At 42.6% G+C, this 21,149-nt stretch overlaps 1 protein-coding gene across 3 annotated transcripts in view; it reads right to left on the reverse strand.

Annotated features, from left to right (window-relative positions):
* LOC118418692 (zinc finger homeobox protein 4-like) overlaps window positions 1-21,149 on the reverse strand; it is a 114,396-nt gene that overhangs the window by 76,862 nt on the left and 16,385 nt on the right. For all 3 annotated transcript variants that reach the window (XM_035824737.1, XM_035824738.1, XM_035824739.1), the window contains exons 2-4: window positions 10,215-10,597; window positions 7,106-9,709; window positions 4,921-5,066 (exon numbers count right to left, since the gene is read on the reverse strand). In XM_035824737.1, coding sequence (XP_035680630.1) covers window positions 4,921-5,066; window positions 7,106-9,709; window positions 10,215-10,529 — 3,065 coding nt within the window. In that variant the 5' untranslated portion in view covers window positions 10,530-10,597. The remainder of the gene's footprint in view (window positions 1-4,920; window positions 5,067-7,105; window positions 9,710-10,214; window positions 10,598-21,149) is intronic.

Consider the following 21,149-nt stretch of genomic DNA (forward strand, 5'->3'; position numbering starts at 1 on the left):
GCGCCCTTTGTCGGCGTCGTTGCCACCAAATTTTTGCAATTCAGCGATTCCTCTCTGCTCAGAATTGGACGTCTCCTCCCGGTGGCATTTAAAGGTCAATTCTATTTTTCGTTTCTCTTCTCAATTGATTTCATCAACGGACGCCTCACTTGAGGGACACACTTTAGTCTGTGAAAAGTCACCATCAACAAAAATGATTAGGCGGCTTCGCCTCCCTGAAACACTTTCCCCTTCCTCCCTCGCAAATTTACACAATTCTCACCTGGCTGTTATGGCAATTGCTTTCCTGTTGAAAAGTGCAATTTTTGTCTGATTTCTCTTTAGTAATCCCCTTCGCTTGATTTCAGCAACGTTCACGGCATGTTTTCAGTTTATTCATGCTTACAAATGTTACATTTCTCGCACTGATTGTACATATTCAGAAAGTCGGAAGAAAAAAAATCACATTATCTCCATTGATTGACCAGATATGTACGATGAGGTCCGGAAGGAAACAGGTAATAAAATTAGTCAACCTTCATCGACATATTTCAAAAATGTCACGTTTCCTGCACTGCTTGTTTTCAAGGCCAGGTACTGATGCGCCCAGTCACTAAACATGAACCTTCATCATTCTGTTAAAAGGGCTTTCCGACATTTTCGTTTCAGGCTAGGACGAACTTACCAGTACCAAAAACATTGTAAAACATCACTTTTCTTGTAAAAATCAGTCATTTTCACCAGAAATGCAGCTACGTTTGAAGGCCACCTACTCCTGCGTCCAGAACCAAACCTAAACTTCCTGCGGAACTGCCTTCACCAGGCTTTAGTGAACTTTCTAAGACGAAAAAATGGTGAAAAAATTATCACGTATTCTATATAAAAATCTTAATCTTCCACCAGAAATGCTGCTCAGTCACCCAACCTACATGTACGTGGATGTCTTTATATCAGATATGAGTGAAATTAACAGTAGACCAAATTCATGTTGAAAAATTTTCTTGGTAAAATTCAGGCATCAGAAATGCTGCTTCATTAAACCTAAATCTTTCTGGTTAAAACTGCTTTTTGGGTGTCCAATCATACCAGCCTAGGAACAACATACATAGTACCAGTCAAAAAACTATCATGAAAATGTCCCACTTTCTTGGGAAAAATCCAGTATTTTTCACCAGCAGGATTTTTGGAATGCCGTTCACCTCTCCCAAAATCTGTATGTACTTCCTCGAACGTCAGCTCTGCTACATTTAACCCCTAATCAACCACTTAATGTCCTGTGTTTAAAATCCTTGCTATTCTAGGACAGTACCGGTGGACTGCCTGCTCTGCTGCCTGCCTCACCTGTGGTTTTCTGGGAGATGATTTGCTAAATGCTGGAGTACAACATCTGGTCAACTACCTAGATTATTATCTGGTTTACCTGCCCATTCTGGATAAAACACCTGGTACACTACCTGCACTATTGCCTGGTTTACCTGTTACATTCTGGGGTAGTAAACCTGCACAAGGCTTGGAATATATTTCAGATTAGATCCTTATCGAAATAAACCTGGCCAACTTGAAGTTTGAATTGTGTTGAAAACAAAAACAATTGTTCACCTTCCTATCTGTGTATTATCCAATGCCGGTATATACAAAAATGTGTTAAAAGCTAACATAGCTAACATAAGACCCTACTTCCTCAAATAAAAATTGTTCGCTAAAATGTTGTTTTTTTGGCTCTTAATTACTTTGAGTAAATCTAACAAGATAAATTCGGCATCTTGTGGACAGCTTAGACCCCTATGATGTCTACTATAACAATTATAACCTTATGCTGGGCAGGAACAGAATGTAGATAGAACCAATTATCGTGCCAAATTCTGCATGTTGGCTAAAAGATCCATCATACAAATTGATTGCAGTCACAAAGGAATGACAAAAATCATCTTCTCTCTTCAGCAACTGTTCTTTTGAAAAAATCTTCAAGCCAATCATGAGGCAACCGTGCTGCAGCAATTCCCAAACAAAAGTTGTCAAATTTTCCCAAATTAGAGAATGTGTCTATCTTATTGGCCGTAAATGGGAAACCACACTTATAGTCTATGTTTTCCATCCAATTAATATGTCTGCCCACCTCCTATGTGAAGGTGTTGTGACACCAACTCCAATTGCTTGACTCCAAGGTCAGTCTTCTAACTTCTATCTTAATATATTTTGTTCTGCAAATGCAAGTGGACGTTTCCAGCTTTCACTTTAGTTGATTTTTTTTTCTTCAGTCCTCAAATTAATCACAGTAAAACCATTCTCTACATACATGTAAGGACCACCTGGCCAATGTGACCACCTTTTTGGTGGTCCCTTAAATTATCTTTTTCCCACTGACACAAACAACAACATTCCTGTCAGTAGTGTCTACCTGTCCATATAGAACAGATTTTAGCAGTCACAGAGTGGTCTTTTTTGGTACATTTGGCTGTACGATGTAAGGCAAGGTCTACCATATAAACAAGTACAGTTTCTACAGCTGGAATGTGATGTAGAACAATAAAACAACAGATATAGAAACTTTTGAAAGAGATGTTATATCCACAGTATTAAGCTAATGGTTGAACGAAAATTGGGCATAACTCTGAAATAGTTTGCTAAGCGACACAAATTCTGTATGACAAAGTAATCGAGTTTTCAGAATTTCAATTTGTATGGAAGCGCCAATTTGCAGACAAGAAAAACGGCCTCTTTAAGCATGCAAGTGGGGGTCCAGTTGAGTTTCCAGGTGACGTGCTTTCACCTGTAACTCCAACCCCTCCGGAAGTTTAGAATAGACAAATGAACTCAGTAATGGCTGGGCAAGCCTATCGCACACCCCACATTTCGTCCTAAGCCCTGCTCCCGACTCCAAAATGTCACCGTTTCTCCCAAATTTCATTTTTCAACGGCGGTTTTGCATAATGCTGATAGGGGCACACGTGAATGCCGCCTGGCACGGGCGGGAGCGTGGCATTGTGCAGAGCCGGGCCAGCCCCGTCTGACCCCAACCGCTTGTTATCACTGCCTTTGGACTTTCAAAATGTCAGCTCTTCGGTGCAATTTCATTTTTCACATGCTCCCCGTATCTCAATCTTTTGACATTTCAACATTAAGGACGAACGTCTCCCCACGCCATTAAAACGGCCGGCCTAACTAAAAATGACCATTTTGATTGCCAGGGATGATTTTTCCCCTGCTGTCAGCATTTGTTTTGTGCGAGAGGAGGCCTATCCGACATTTCCATACGTCTCTTAGCAAAGAAAATGATGCATCTGTGCCATCGTGGACGGGTTTTGATATTCTGTTCATCCATGTAAAAGATGATGTCATTATGGGCTCTCTGCTCTTGTCTGAAAGTGCCCAAGGCGTTAGGCCAGGTCGGTAATGGGGGCTGACGTATCATCACATATGCATCCTCCGGAATGTCAAACTCTAGTCCGGCACTTTGCGGAGGAATATCGCAAGTGATGCCGCAGATATAACTCTCTCGTGCAAAATGGCCGGCAGTAAATGCGTTTCAAATCCCAGCATTGATACCAAAGTTATTAAACTTTTACAGCCAACAAGATACATGGATACTTCATCTAATTCCTTGTTCAGTACAAGAGTAGTGCTCTTATGGAAAGTAAAACCATCAAACACTGACCAGGATTATCAATAAGTTTATGTCTTAAGTTAGACAGAACACTGGTATCTAACTTCAAGTCAAACAATGCAAAGCAGTACAAGGCTCCCCTATCCAACTAAGTGGCAAAGCCCAACACTTACAAGACTCCATAGTTCTGGACCTGACTACTTTCAACATAGGCGCATACATGCCTGACAGTGTAAGGTCTCTACTTACAAAACATTTTTACACCTTGCCTTAGACTTTGAAGTCAGAACTGACACAAGATGGTCAAGAATGCAACTCGCCTTTTGCTTTTCCTACCTGCTAAACATCCAGCATCAAAGTTAACTTCAAGTTCTAAATGGGTATTCCTAATACCCAGACATAATCCCAACGAAATTATAGCAGAGCCACACCAAACATCCAATGGACCGATCCCGATCGAACGCATATCGAACAAATAGAACCAGGTAGAACCCCTTGTTCTATTTCGAACACCTCCGTCAAAAACAGCCCCAGTGGGACAGAAATGGCCAAAGAAAAATGCTATACTATTCTTTATTGAAGGTTACACCCACCGAGTATTGTTGTTTTGGGAGGCAGAGCCACTGCATAGCATTACATTGTTGATTGGCTGAATGCACGTGTAAAGCAGGGTATGTATAAGACACGGGACTCTGCACTAGCAGTCTTTGTAGAAGGGTCCTATTAGCTGGCGTGTAGTACAAGCTCCCTCTCCACGAGTGCCAGAGCTTCTGTCTTCTCAAATTTGTTTTTATCATGAGCATGCATGCAGCTCTTATGCATGCAACAAATGCAGCAGAAACCCTGTTACAGATTTATGTACCCTGGTCTCCACATGCAGGATCGCATGTCAGAAACCGGGCACTTCGGCCCACCAACAAGGTAATGCTATGGAGCGCCTATCGCTTTCGCTTTGTCTGAAATTATAACGCCCTTACCGCATCTGTATCAACCCAATTCTCAAACGACAGTACGCAGTGGATGTACCCCATAACAAAAAAGGCAGCGCAATTTTTTTCGGCCAGGTCTGAGAGGATTTCATGGCTCAAAAAAGCTAAACCGAAGTCAGTCGTCATTATCAGCTAAACAGCGGCAGCGGCCAGTTCTGTCCGACAAGCGGTGTTTTTGACGGAGGTGTTCGAAATAGAACATGATCGAACAGGGGGCGGGGCTACGGGATCGGTCCATTCTCCAAGACCTACTACACCATTTCAGCACTGCTTTATAGCAGACTTGCCAACTGTGGACACACACCAGGACAAACAAACAAACAGATTAAAACAAACACACAAACTCACCTCCATTCGTTCTGCTTGCCGCCCTCCTTGATGTGAGCGACCAGCTGCAGTTTCTGCGTGTGCTTGTCCGTCTTACAGTGGAGCTGGAAGTTGGCCTTCAGCTGGGTACTGTAGTTACACAGGCGGCACTGGTACACGTCCCCCACCTGTGGGGCAACGGAAACACAATGGTTACAACTTCTACTCGTTTTTAGTTGTTTTGTCCTACCAAATTTATTTTTATCAGTTTTTGCAATTTTTGCAAATTTATTTTTATCAGTCTCCCCGGCCCCCCAGGAGGCATTGAAAAACGCCAATAGGCGATATACTTTCCTGGCTAAATAAATAAACTGAAACTGAACTAGCTTGTCTAGTATCTACATACCATACACATCCCTACCTGTAGGACAATGGAAACACAATGGTTACAATTGCTTCTTTTCATTCATCTACTCGTTAACAGTTGTTTTCCCCTACTAAACTAGCTTGTTTAGTATCTGTATGTGCTGCTTTTCATAGAGGCAATGGGTACACTCACTTTATACATCATGTAACATTAAACAAAAGCTTTATACATCAATTCATTTTATAGGTATGATCACCTACTACAAATGTAATTGCAACAAAATGAAACAGTAGTTGTGAGAAATATTTTCCGAACCACTTCCACTGAAGAATAAGTGTTTCAGCAAATGAAAGTACCAAGCATAAATAAGTAGCCATAATGGATAATTACTCAAGTACCAAGGTCTACCTGAATAAATAAAACATCAGCCAATGAATAAGTAATGAAACCCTAATAGTCTAAAATCTGGCTGAATTTTTTTGTGAATAACCATTTGTTATCGCAAGTGTATGGTGGTTGCTACAATAAGAAAATGTTATGGTGGTGATGGCAAGGGGTTGTCCAAGTCTAGTGGTGGTGGGAAAGTGTGGAAACACCTGTAGGAAGTATGCATGGCATTTTTTTTGTAATCCTTTTTTAAAACCTACCTCCATGCAATCAACCAGCTAAGGTGTGATTTATAGCATGGCTAATTCACTACGTCATGCGTTGGGTCTGAACCGCTATACAGAAATGTATAATTCCCCTCTGAATGCATAGAAAAGGGCAGTGGCAACCCCTCTGCCACACACCTTTGACATTTTGTTTTCAGTGATAGGTAGGGGCTATATCTCATTCGAAATTTTGGATGTCTAATCAGAAATACATTACACAAACCTTCAGGTGACAAAAAAAATTTAAGTTGTTCTGGTCAACGGTTTCCTTTGTTTAGAAACTTGTGCACTGTTTTCCAATTCTAAGCAACGACATTCCAGACTAGAAAAAAAAACAGGTGGTCTCCTGTAGACCACACCTGCCAAAATAACTACCAGGATATGTTGCTATGTTTCTTGAACAAGACTTATCATAAAAATGTTAATTTGGTCCATGGATTAACAACAATAGCCTGTATTCCATGTACTGTTAAGCCTTTTCTTTCAAGCCCATCCCACTCTACTGTCCTGTTCAAGGGTTCAACTTCGTCAGATTAAATCTTTCATAGTTTTATGAAAACCTGAAATAGGGTCATAGTTGGTCTCACCATGTAGTTTAAGGTCAAATGTACACAACAGAACAACTTGGATTGGTCAAAAGGTGTGGTCAACACTCTGACCTTGGAATACAAAGGCAGTCCACAACCCTTAGATGCATGGCTAAATACATTGCCAAGGGTAACGGATACCGTATGATATGGCAGAGAAATTTTTCTTTCTATATACAACAAAAGAGGTGCAAGTTGAACTTTTCAAGGTCGATCCATTCACAGGAAATGGAAAAAAAAGAACAAAAATTATTGAATCAAGGCCAGTCACCTCTCGAAATTGAATGAATGAATCACCTTGGGTGGCATCCGCACATTGAATCTTTTCAGTACCAGACAATTTAGACCTCTGTTGAAATTAATTTCTTATCAATACAACATAAAAAACAACAACCTCCATCTCAAGGTCAACCCCCCTCCCACGCAATCCTATGCAGGTTCTAATTACAAGGTTTCTTGAATGAAACTTTTGAAAGCGTCACCTTGGGTAACGTCCGTACATTTACCTTTTTTTGAGCATGTAGGTACCAGACAATGTAGACTTCTAGTGAAATGAATATCTTGCCAATAAATGAAACAACAACAGTCTCTGTCTCAAAGTCACCCCCCTCCCCACCTACCTGCATGACCCATTCCTCGTCCTGTGTGGGCCTGTCGCTGCTAATGTGGGCCTCCAGAAGGTCCAGGTTATCTGAGGTGAACTTATTGCACACGGCGCACTGGAAAAGCTTCAGGCTCTCGTTGCACGCGGGATCCTCGTCCGCGGGAGGGGGGCCGTCGAGACTCGAATCATCCTCCGAACCGTTCTCCATGGGAACGCTGGGCACGCTCTGGCCCATCAGCTGCTGCTGCTGCTGCTGGAGGAACAAGTTCGCGTCGAACTGGAATTCCCCGAGGTTTGGATGAAGCTGAGAAGGGAGAGGGGCGTTGTGTACTTGGGCCTGGGCCTGCGCCTGGGCCAGGTAGTAGCCATAGAGGGCATTGTCCGCAGGCGACGGCTGCATTCCCAGCCGCGCCTGGAAGTCCTGCATCTGTTTTACGTTCTGGTGGAGGAGCATCATGTTGTGCATGTGCTTCTCGCTGGTCATGTGGATACGCAGGTTCCGCGCCACGTTGGTCTCGTAGTCGCAGACGTCGCATCTCCACGTGGGCTTTGGCTTTGGTTTGGACTGGGCGAGGGGGTCGCCCATGTTGTTCGGGGTGGCGAACATGCGGTCCGGCTTCCCCTTGTTCTGCATCTCCTGCACGTTGTTGATGTGCTTGTCTGACTGCATGTGGATGCTGAGGTTACCTTTCGTCGTGGTCGAGTAGTTGCAGACGTCGCAGCGAAAGGGCTTGTACCCGCAGGTGTATGTCTCGCCGCGGGCGAGCCGCGGGTGGGGCTGCCCCGTGCTGCAGTAGACGCATGCGTTCCCGGTCTCCGGGTGTTTCTCCTTCATGTGCGCCTCCAGAGTCTGTTGGTATTTATAGTGCCAGTTGCACTTGGGACACTTCAGCGTCTTACACGAGTTACGGGAGTGCATCATCGTCATGTGGCCTCCCAGCGAACGCGTGGAACCCAGCACCATGTCGCACTTCGGACATTCTACGCCGTTCTCCGCACCACACTGGTGCGAGTGCGTCCTCGAATCGTCATTGTAATCCGAGCTATTTGAGGACTCTCCGCCCAGAAGTCCGTGAAAATTGCCAGCCATCGTGCTGGCCGGGCGACGGCCCGAATGGTTGTCGTGTACTGCTTCTTTTCTCACAGAATTCTTGCGCTCTTCTGAGTGCCCGCCCTGAGCATTAAGTCTGGAAGAAGAACTCTTTCCGCTCGGCGTACTTTCAGGGGTTCTAGGCAAATTAGCTCCAGGAGGTACATCATTAGAGGAAACAGTTTTGTCTTTGGTTAGATCAAGAGCGAATGCGGAACTGTTACGAGCGGAGCTTTCTGCAGACAGCGACTTTTGGGAAACTTCCTTTTCCGCGCTCCCATTCATCAGAGCTGCCGTCACGATGGCGGTCATCATGTCCTGCTTCCCAGAAGTCACGGCCTTCAGAAGCGAATCCGGTTTGGTAAATGTGCTGCTAGTGTTACTACTATCGTTAGCGTTACTGTTACTACTGTTAGTTCCTGGCAGGGCGGAGGTGTGAGAGACAGGACTGAGGCTTGGTGCCTGCCGCTCAGGGACCCCCAACCCTGGTCCATGTGAGGTACTCGGAGATGGGGTGGAGGAAGATATAACGGCAGGCGTGAACAACGTCTTAGCACCAAGAGAAGACAAATCCATAGCGGAAGTGGTATTATTATTACTAGCGGCCCCCGAGGCAGAAGCGACGCTGACGTGTACCGAGGGCAGAGTGAGCAAGCTTGAGGTGTACACGTAGCTGACTTTGGTTAGGTTGTTTGAGGTACTAGAGAGGCTAACTCCTGGCAGTCCGCTGCCAAAGAGGAACAGAGGCTGACTGTTAGTGGGCGTCGGAGACCCGGTGCTCGTGTTATCGTTACAGGAATCAGAGTTCTCCGGTTGTCCCATAGGCTCCAGGAAGGACAGAAGAGGAGGTCCTTTAGACTTTCCCACCCCCTGGATTATCGCAGAAGTGTCCTTCTTGGACAACAACTGCTCTTCCTCCTCATTAAGAACCATCTTGTGTTCGCCAGTGGCGTGGGAACGAAAAGATTTGGTGAATCCGAAGGAAAGTTTACACAGAAAACACATAAGTATGGGCTTGTTCGCCGCGTCACGGGGAGAGACACTTAAACTGTCGTGTTCTCTTCCTACCGCGACCTTGCGCACAATTTTCTTAAGGGTTGCTTTGGCTTCAGTTGAGGTCGATTCCTCCCCATCTTTGGACTCTAGTTCCGTTTTCACTTCGCCTTCCTTGCGAAGGGTGTAGACCCGGTAGCTGTGGACGATCGGGGTGTCGTTGCAAGTTTTGCTGAGAGCACCGTACGTCGAGTTAGCCATGCCGGCGCCCCCAAACCCCCAGCCGTAGCTAGTCTGGGGAATGTGGAAGGCGTTCAGCAGGGGCTGGTACATCCCAAGTCCTTGCAAGTTCCCCCCAAGCGATGGCACCGAGCTTCCCACAGGAGACGCCGAGCTGGAGTTGGGCGTCTCCGGCGGGCTCGGATGCTCGATGATGTAGGCAGATCCGTCCGGCTCGTAGACAATCTCTCCTTCGAAGTTCTCACCATCGCTGTCGTCGCCCTCGCTGAAGTCACTCTCAGGCTTGTTGCCGGCCAGCTGTGACAGACACAAAAGATGACAACTGTGTTATTCTTCATCTTTTCAAAGTTTGTGCAATTGGCCATGGGTGTTACATGTCTTGATATGACAATACAATCAAAGCTGTACAACTGTGACCACCTCTGTCCAGTCCTAGTTACTGATGTTAACCTTGGTGGTCCCTTAGATTATTTTTCTGCTATGAAAACCATTTCCAAACTCCAGTGCATTTGACGAAAATGTTATGTACTACCCGACCATCGTTTTCACCCAATGCAAGGAAGTTTGGAAAGGGGCCTAATGGCCATGTGTTTACTGAGCTGAGACCATTTTCTTCAAGCGTTTAAGTGGTCACCATAGACAGGTTTGACTGTGCATTTACTTTAAAACTTGATGAGATTCCACTTCGCTATTTCTCTTTTCCAAAGCACATGTATTCAATGTCTTATTTCTTTTTATAAACCAAATGATTTATTATCATTTTGATACACAAAGATATTCCTGATAATCTTACAGCACTGACCTTTGACCCTTGGCACTGATGTTCCATGTATGCCTGCAGACCCTGGAAGGTCGCAGCACAGCCACCACAGGTCACCGGGTCGTTCAACCCCCTCATTGACGATCCTCCCGCAGCTCCTACACTACTACTCACGTCTCCATCCCGAAGGTGGTTGCCGCCGCTACTTCCCGTCGGCGGGATCGTGATTCCGGACGCGTTCTCGACAATTCCGTTGGCGCTGGGAATGCTGGAGCCTAGGTGGATGGTGTCTGGGGGCGGCTTGGGTGGCTGGGTCAGGGTGGTTTGTGGCAGCTGGCTGGCGGTCGCGTCTTCCATGGTGTTTTCCAACCACGTACCGGCTGTGGTTGAGCCGAACTCCGTTACTCATCTAGCTGAGGTGACTTCTGTACAGGGGACAGAAAAACTCACATTTAGACCAAGGTTATGTGGAGATAAAACTTGCATTGAGACTTCTGTACATAGGATAGAAAATGTGCATTTACACTTAAATACACTGGAGATGATAATCATCTGAAATAAGTTGAACTTGAAGTCATTTCAGGACAAGAGCCTATCAGACAAGAACTTAAGATGAAACACGCGCTTGAAGTTACAAGCCAAAACAATATTCAGTCTTCACTGTAAAGAACATTCCCATTTAGACTTAAGTATGGTGGAGAGAAAACGTCCTTTTTGGCTTCTGTACATAGGAAAGAACACTTCTGTACAGGAGAAATAAAACTCCCATTTTGGGATGATTGAAAGAAAAGATATACATGTATGTTATTCTAAAAAGAAAGTTAAAGATAATAAACATCTGAAATCAGTCATTTGGGGCCAATGTCAACTTAAGTCAAGATGAAACACAATGTCATACTTGAAGTTAGAAGCCAAAACAATAAACAGTAATCACTGTAGCAGAGCTTTTCTTTTAAACCCACAAAATTTTTACCACCTTTTTATTGGCAATTCCTAACAATGCTATCTACTTGAAGATCCTAATAACAATGTTGCTTTTACTGTTTAAAATCTACATTTACTTATTTGTACTTGTAAAACAGGATTTACTGGCCTCATAAGAAAGCTCTGAGTACCTCAACAACCTGCCGAGAATGCGCGCATACCAGGAAGTATGGAACGGTGCCCAGAAAACTCAAAACCTTCACCTTCAGTATTTAGGTTGAAAAAAGAAAGACCTTCACACTTGTTGGGATCAAAATATCGTGGCTTGGGCAACCATTTTCCTTGACTTCTGTGATCTAGTCTTATTGATTCCTTCATTTGCCACTTCTCTCTACGGAAAACAAAGTGCTGACATGATAAGTCGAAAAGAGGTAGTTCCTTTCCAACACTCAATATGGCATGTCTAACTAGTACTATTGACAGACACTATAGTCATACAGAAAAGGGGTAAATCTTCGTTGAAGAAGAACAACAGTTACTAGCCTTGCTACTTAATCTTATGACCAACTTATCGTGGACTGTCACAGAAAGAAAAAGGAAAATCGTAGTTCAACATGGCCAACCAACCTTCTTTGCTTTATCAATCCGAGAGGACCTTCCCACAAAAGTGACACATACTTTATCTATCAATACCCCATTACCTGTCTATGCCGCAATTTGGACAAAAGCCTTAGCTACGGCTATCTATTTCATTGGACGGCATTGTCCGCTCGTGCCAAATTCGGCATAATCTAATCCTTCTCCTCCTTTCTCGCTAAGACCCGGGCAGCTGAAAGCACTGATCAGCGCCTCTTAGAACAACAATGCGGTGTGTGCATAGCTTTGGCGCGTGATTACTGAGCGAGAAAACCACCCTCCTCAGACATGCAGATAGCGGGGTGGTAAAAACGATCACAATTACCGCGCACACAGGGCGGGATTGAGCGCCAGAAATCGTCATATTTTATTCATCGTCCCCACCATTGTCCCCATTGTCTCAGGCCAGGAGAATGATCTAAGTATGCCATTAAAAATCTGCCACAATGCAGCAGCTAAACAAAGTCGCAGGGATTTCCACAGGCACGCCACCACCTCGGCGGGCCCTTTCACTGGGACAATGGGCTCCGACTGAAATAAAGACAGACTTATGATGCAAGACAGATGACCCTTTATCTCCTGGGATAATGGGAGAAGAAAGTTTCTTGAAATTTCTGTGGGTTGGTCCGACATGCTTGACGCGTTATGCCTTCCAGCTAAAACTGAAGTGGACAATGTAGGGCTAAACTGTCCGTTAGAAGGCAGAGAATACACTGTACCTTCCTTAACTTCTTTATAACACATAGCAATATTGGAAGAAAGTTCCCATAGGTACCATCTTAGAGATCATTCTTGGTTGATGTTGTGTGTAAGAAACTGCTATGAAAAATAATGGCATTGCTTCTCATGATATATAAACTCTTTCAGTCAAATTTTTAAGTGTCAAAACGTAGAGTCTAGCTCATCCTCAAGTACATAAAAAGGCACTTTTGAGAAATACTGGAAGTTTAGTTTAATTTATATCCAGTATTCTAAATATAAACTGCAACAGAGCTCTCAAAATAGTGGAAAACAACTTTGTACAGTTTCCTTCAAATTATTCTACTCTTATCTTTTTAAGTGGCTAAATGTCCATTGGGCGTCTAAAATGGCTCTTTTGGGAATGACAGGTAGTTTTTGTTTAATTGACAGAAAAAAAAATAATAGTGCAACAGAACTTTCACTATTTGCAAAACAGCTTAGTCCTGTACTTTTCAATTATTTCACTCTTATACAATCTCTCTTAAACTCTTACACATTTCACTGTAATTCTAAGTGGCTGTACATTCATCAGGCATTTGAAATGACAGTTGTGTAAAAGACCTCCCCAGCTACACCATGTTCCTGTACGTGTGGCACAGAAAGTTAATCTACCTCCTGATGTATTAGATCCAGTCTTCTGGGGATTCTACCTGGAACTGGCTGCAATTTTTCACAGTCAAATTATTTCATTAAGCTGTCAGTATGGCTGGGAGCCTGTCCCAGGAAAATGGGGGGTAATTTAAGTAGATACAATCACCTGTCTTTACACCTTGTATATATACCTGCTTGTTTTCACACAGACAAGTCATCAACCCCTTTCCATTTTTATCTTATCTTCAGTTACCCCCTGCATTTGTTTCCTAGTACATCTTTGGAGTACATAATATACAATACCAGTAATAACTGAATTTTCATATTATTTGTAGAATATTTATATGCTATTACTGCGACAGAATTAACTGAAAAATCATCTTTGACGTAAATACACTTTCCTCCTTCCTGTCAGATTTTAGAAGAAACGTAAAATATAATAGTATAGTACTGTAATGACTGAATATTTGTATTCTTCTAATGATATCTGTATGCATTGATTACTACAATGTATAGCATAAAACTTTGTTCTCTTGAAAATATACTTTTATCCGTCATCTTTGGTGTTACTGGGCTTTGAATTCCAGAGAATTCAACTAATAATAGACATCTAAATCCTGGGTCTGTACCTGGATTCAGTTTGGAAGTGAGAACAAAATTGAGATAACATCTTTCCGGTCATTACTTCATGACTCATCCGAACAATTGCGCAAATCTCATTCAAAATGCAAATCGTGTTACAAATAACATTCAAAATGTCAAATCAAAATCTGAAAATAAAAGCTAGGACGTCTCAGCTGGAAAGAAAAAATATACCAGAAGAAAATTTATATCACTATATTCAAAGCAAGAAACCATAACAGAAGACTTCCTGGACAGTAGAAGTCACCACTAGTATGGCAAACACATCCCATCCCTTTTTCATTAGTTATCCTCTTGGACAGATCCAGTGTTTGTGCAAAGTAATAACAAAATCACCCATTGCAAGACTCAACTGCCTTCCACCACGCCCTGGGGCGGCGGGGGGATTAGGCCAACAGACAAAATTTGGTAATTTTCTACTCCTTTGGATTTCTTTGCGGGGAATCATGTTGGAGGGTTTGAAAAGCGAGGTACATCCACTGCCAAGGGCGACGATTATTCCATTCTTGTACTGAAACCGGGAGAGAATTCGGTGACGGCAGGAGCGAGGGGTTATCAAGGGCGGCACAGCCGATCTTCGGGGCGACCTTCGAGCCCCTAACACCAAGATTTTGCAACAAACAAAAAGACGGCGAATCCTCGTTTCCAATCCCCTGTCCGTGATTCGCAGGGGAACGCCCTCCAACCAATTGTTGGGCCAAATCCGGTGCTACCCACAATGCCACGGGCCACGTTGTCCCTTTGTACACAGAATTATCCAACTCATCTGAGGTCAACCAGAAAGAAACGGGCAAAACAAAGACGGGCGAAACTATTTCACCCAACAAGAGCATTATTACAGGAGACACGTCCACAAAATTTCAAGCCTGATTGGCCACTTTGACGAGGGGAGCCTTCCGTTAACGAGATTGCAGCCCAAAGAACCAAACCTTCCCCAACTGGCCAGGAAGATCCACAGCAAGCCCTTTCACTCACTCGGGCATTTCCATGCTAATTCTTTCTTTCATCGCTTAACATCCGCTGTACTCTTTCAAGCGACGCCCTTTTTATTTTTTGCCACTGAAAGGGGTATGCAAATGAGGGCCTTGTTTCGGCCCGGGCAGATTAACGCTTTGTTTGTTTGCCCAACTGCGTAGACAAAAGCCGTGAGGAGCAAGCTGCTAGCAGCGCTGTCAGAGTGAAGAGACCTTTGTTACAGGTTTATAGAAGACTGGACTCCGCGCATACTTCGCTCCACCTTCCCAACAAAACAGACATTTTTTTTGCATTACTAATGAATGAACCTGCTTGAAAAGGGTTCATTGTACCAGAACCACAAAGCAGCAGGACTTGGAGAGGCCTTCGCTCTGAAAACATACATTCCTCAGACTAGATAATCATACCTTACACGTAGGCTAATGATAACCTATACTTTCCCTCTGTAACATCTTAAGAAGACAACAGACAAAAGTACAAATTGCTTTTCAGCGACGGTTGCATAGCTCGAAATACTCACTTGCGTACTGCCGAACAATTTTTGTCATTGCAGACTGATATCAACAATTTGTTTAAGTATGACTTTTAAGTTTAAGTATAAAAATACAATCAAATATTGCAAAGAACATCAAGTATTTGAAGCTGGCTTGCTAACTCAACAGGACATCCCGGATAAAACTAGTTTCTGTTATCTGTGATCCCCAATTGCAGATATGCAACACTTCAAAATGATTCTCTTCTCTTAAAACATTCTTTCATATAACACATTACCAATTTAGCACAGTTAAGAATACATATTGAAAATTGTGAAAAGCTAAATCTTGAATCTCCTAAGGTTCGTTCTTCAAAATGTAGTGGTTCCTTCTAAAATAATCTGTGGGAAGCTTTCCTCAAACACTGCATGATAATAAATGTTCGGGTTTTACCAAACAAAGCCTTGTTACTCCGTCAGGAATGTGGGCAAACTTAAACACAGGATCAAGATGTTTACAATCAAGACTTTAAGTTTGTCCTCAGACAGACCGAAGTTCTTTGTTTTCCTCACCTTTCCTGTCGGACAGGTATGTCTGAGATCTACCTGTCCCACCTACGTGTTTTCACCTGTCACAGTGTACCAGTTGAACTAAAGAACATTGCACAGCCACCTATATAAGAAAGAAGTAAGTTATATGCTCACCAAGGAAAGTGCTGGAGCTTAAAAAACAGAAGATATGTATGGAGTCCAACTTAGAAACAGATTATAGCACAAAAGCTGACAAAATTTTTTTAAATGGAATGTATGCCACAATTTCTACTAGTTACCTTTCAAACAGTTACATCCAGCTTCGCTCGTAGACTTTTTAGTTGCAGTCGGGGATTTATTTTTTAGGGAAGCTGATTTGCAATTTATAACACAGGCCTGGCTCTCAAATGCTGAGGGATGTTTGATGCCGACACCAGAAGTACCGTGTTACAATGCAATAGCCTAGGCTTTGTTCTAGCATTGTTTCAAGAAAACCAGAACTGTTCCTCCTAGCAAATGTCATTGTCAAAAGCTATCATATCTTTACAGAAATAGACCATATTCAGCACTGTCTACACTTTCATACAATTACAAGGCAAGGTTCTACATCTCTAGATCAAGGTTCCAAGAAATTCATCTGTTGTTCTCAACTATCACACACCCCCACATGTACTTTTTATGTTTCTCTTTCCCACACCATAATTTTTTTCCTGGAAAAACCCTCTTCGAGGCCTTGGATGTCCTGACGAGCTTACATCTCAAAGAACTGTGACTTCTGACCTATCATTGGGTTTAAAAAAGCCACGTAATTCAAAACTGTCGAGATCATTGAATCGAGCCGATAGCAATTAAAGGATCTATGTAGCAAATCCAATTTAGATTGGCTGAACTGCAGAACAAAGAACCTGACCAAAATAGCGAGGTCCTCTTCTGAATACAAACAATTTCTTCCTCCCATCGATGCTGAAAAAACTTTCGTGAAGCAATAAAAAAAAATCCCATATCATTTATTTCTGTCTTCCAAGAAACAAGACTCATTTTTGAATTGTACCATAAAAAACCTTGAATTATCAATTTCAGTCTTGCTTGGAACATTAGTTATCATTTGACATTAATATTACAAAGAAATCATCAGACAATATAGGGGCATGAATAAATGCATTTGAACCAATCGCATCGCAGACAAAGGTCTAGGCCACATGTGTAAATTGTCAGGCTTTTTCTTAATTGCGAGGAGATTGACGGAACTGGTAGCCTGACCTTACGGTATTTATCGTCCACACTTAAAAATTCTATTAACCCAGGACGGGTCACCATGTGTGGAGAGGAGCATCCTCACTTTTCCAGACATACATCATCCACAGACACCCAACTGTCCACACAAGATCAAAACTCGTTCTTATTGTTTATCTATTATATTCTTCGTTAATCAATTCTACACAGCATCCTTACCATCCATATTTCCTATAATTCCTATTAATTTTTTTGCTGACAACTGTTTGAAATATCTCCGTCACCATTTTCCTACTGCAAGATTTTCATTTCAAAATATCATCCCTTCCACCCCTATAACCCAGTCCCTTTTGGTACGTCCCCAGAGGCCGGTCCTGTGTATAATAAGAGGAAGCATAAGTGAAGTCATGTGATCTCTAATCAGATTTTAACATGCAATCCTATGTCCCAAACGTATTCTCATTTTGTAATTACTAAAGTAGCCTTTTAAAATCATTTTGTGCACAGAATTGCAAGTTCATTCCGTCATCGAACTTCACCACATATTTTACACCCATCATTTCTCTTCTGTAAGTGACAAAACTTAAGTTACTCCTTGCCAAAAAACAAAATATCTATCTTAAAGACAAAGCTGTGTAAATTGTGGGGATGTAATCTCAAAATAGATCTTGGAAGTAAATTGTACAAGGCCATTAACTATTCAGTCTGTCCCATTTCCACAGACAGCAAACTGTAGTGGGGTAATCAGAAATTATGATTGTCCCTCTAACATCTCCTCCCAAATGAAATTTCAAGCTTATAACTTTCCTCTTACACAATACCTGCCTCAAAATACTATATTCCCTCAAAATCTCCTTGGAGATTTCTTTGAAGCAAAAGTTTCCAAATATGTTACAAAAAAAAGGAAGGCTGTAAATATGCTATCATCTCTCCTAACGTCTGCTTGGAGCTTTCTGAGAGCCCGGGTTTCCCAAACATTCAACCAAATCTTCCTCGTTTCGAAAGATCTCAAGTTGTCTGGAAAGGTCTCAAGATTTTCTAAAAAGATCTCAAGATTGTCTCAAAAAGTCTTGAGGCTTACCACAAAATCTCGAGATTTCTCCATTTTCAATGAGCCGTGAAGACCCCTTCTGGGAGTCATTATGATCTGTTGTGTAACAGAGAGGGTTTTCTCAAAATATCAGATATGTACCTTTAAGCTGTAAACGGTCATAAGCATTAGTCCAAAGTGCTCTGCTCAGTCCAATAATAATCTGGATAGCAGTTGAACCGTCTGACCGTTTCCAAAACCATATCCAGTTGCTTGAGTAACTACTTTTTGGTGTATCTTATTACCTGGATGTCTAACCTACATCGACTGCAATGATAATCTTCTTCCCAACATCTGCTTGTAGATCAGTGAGAGTATACATTTGTTCCAGCAGCCCTCTCCAGCTGGTTACCTTCTATCCCCAGTAGGGAGCTGGGAGGGAGAAAGATCCCTTCCCAGGGGAGCTGCCTCACCTGCACTATTAAAAATTCTAAGATCCTAAACCTGTTCCCATTGTCCTTGCTGTTAGAGCTTTCACCATGCAATCAGTGTGCTTTTAAACCACAGCGCTAAACAAAGGAGGATGCTCCTGTGGTGACTCTATGTGGTTTCCTCACTTTTATCAGCACCAACGTTTCCGCAGTTGCTCTGCTGTTCCTTTCTTCATGGCCATATAGTCACATTTGGGACTGGATCCTTGTTGCTGTCACAAAGAGGCAAGGAGAAGTAGTCACCTTCATCATGAAGTTCATGAAAACATGATACTTCTAGTGATAATTGAGCCACAATACGACAAGGAGAAAATTTGACATCCTGAAAATGTTGTTAGAGAGAAAAATAAGGATTTGTTCCCGAGAAAACTACTATATAAACATTGAATTGATTTACCAACCTGAATGAAACTATTTACGGATGCGAGGCATACTTTATTGAGGAGAATAGAGGGACCTTGGAGGGACGAAAGGAACCTGAACAAGGTCAATAGCTTACACATGTGGAACTGCCCTAAACCCTGACCCCTCCCCTGGCCTGCACATGGACTCACCCGCCTCCCTGTGTGTTGACACAGCAGGGTGGTCATACATCATATTTACAGTAATACGCTTGTTTCTGGGCAAATATGAGCAAGTTTTGATGTGGCTATAGCTTTGTTTTTGTATTACGTCTCACAACTGTGTTGAGAAGTAAAGATTATACAGGTTGTCAAATATGAAGCTAAAGCTTAATGTTAAAGAATGAAAGAACAATCTGACTGAGATATGTCTGCCATTGTTTTTACCCAAATATGAGCAACTTTTGATGTGGTTTAGATCTGGTTTTTTTGTATTACGACTCACTATTGTGCCAAGAAGTTGAGATTATACTGGTTATCAAATATGAAGCTTAATGTTGCAGATAGTAAGAACAGTCTGACTGAGAGATATCTGCCATTGTTTCTATCCAAATATGATCTTGTTTGAATGTGTATATTTCTGTGATTTTAGTACATGTTTCACCTGAGTCAAGTTGTTGTATCCTTACTTGAACTTGGCAAGGGTTCTTCATCAGGGAAACAGTAAGACAAGATAGCAAGCTAACATTCCCTACGTTCCTATGCAAATATGAGCCAGTTTAATGCTCTTACAGTTGTATTCTGTATCTTGTATTACCTGCGTCAAGGATTTTCTTTTCTTCACCTGCCAATGTTCAAGTGGACCGTCTGCGACCTTCCTCAGGACAAAACCTGACTCTATGTCATACTACAGACAGACCATAGACTTGAGAAAAGACAGCCCTGCCCAAAAACGTAGGGTGCAGAAATGTCGCGCTCAAAGGAAGGTGTAAGAAAGACAATCCCAGCTGAAGACAAAGGAGGACGTGCTACAAATAGGTCATATTTACCCCCATTGTGTGGTCTCAACATGCTGCAAATGCCAAGAAGCGTAGAGCCAAGGCCGCCACTCGTAACGCATGCACGGATCAAAGTAAGGTGGCGAGTTTGCAAATGTTATACGATATCGCAGAAAAAACGGAGGATTTCCGACAGAAGGATCGGTCGAGGAGCAGAGAATATCGACCCTCATCTTTCGAGGAAAAGGGGAAATCCAGAAGATGGAAATCGCTAATACAGCAAAAATGCTGGACGTATACGTCTAGAAATTTAATACGACTCAAATTCCTGCTACACACGTAAAAAAAACGCAAGTTCCGCGACTTTGAAGGAGGGCAAGGGGACATAAACACAAGGCAGCCAGAGCCAGGCCAGTGAAAGTATTAGAAGACACTTGGCAAAACAAACTGAGGGAAACACAAACAAAGAGGCGCAAGCCAAACAAACCATGGCCCAGGTCTGGGGCAAGGAACCCTCGCACATAACACCTAACAACTGCCTTCCTCATTCCTGTCGCAGGAGACGGACTAGCAGCCATGCTGGCGTGATGAACGTACTGAGATTAAGAGCTTGGGTGCCGTGGTAACGCTAGAATATTATGGATAATCAGGTGTATCTGAGCGATCCCTTTTTATATACAGCCTGACTGCAGCAGATCTGCCGACCTGTTGACAGAAGTTTCCCACCCCTGCTCGACAACAAAACCCGCTCAGTCCTGCCCCAACACATCTGGAGTAGAGATGGAGGTTGCACAGCCTCCTTGGGCAACCACGTTTCGTTTTGAGGCAACCTGTTTGCAACTACATGTTGTCCTGAGAGCAATGCGTACCTTTTGTCAAAATCAAAAATAAAATACCAGTTTCTAAGTGTTAGGGGGACATTATATTATTCTTATTATTAGGGACTAGGTAGGTAGGTATATTATTCTTCTCTTAGTTAATACTGGCACTTTGACTGTACTGTATATGGTACCAGATTTTGTTATGCATCAGTTATTGTTTTACATACACAAATGACGTATTGTTTCAAGTCATTTCCATACATTTGCATTATGATGTCTGGCAACAGAAAAAATGTTCCATAACGTAATATCAATCATTCTGATATAGATCTCATAGATGACTGGAAGTCAAAACCACAAGAAGAAGAACTGGACAACCTTCACATTTTCACAGGTTGGCCATTGCACAACCACCACTTAAAAGTATTGCAAACCCTACCTTCACCGAATAAATATAAAAAACAATCAGATAACCAACACACAATACCTCGGAATTCCTCCCGCTCAAAATTATCCACTACCACATATTTACCAAACATCCTCAGCGATCG

This window comes from Branchiostoma floridae, chromosome 6 (assembly GCF_000003815.2).
Source record: "Branchiostoma floridae strain S238N-H82 chromosome 6, Bfl_VNyyK, whole genome shotgun sequence".
In the NCBI taxonomy this organism is placed as follows: domain Eukaryota; kingdom Metazoa; phylum Chordata; class Leptocardii; order Amphioxiformes; family Branchiostomatidae; genus Branchiostoma; species Branchiostoma floridae.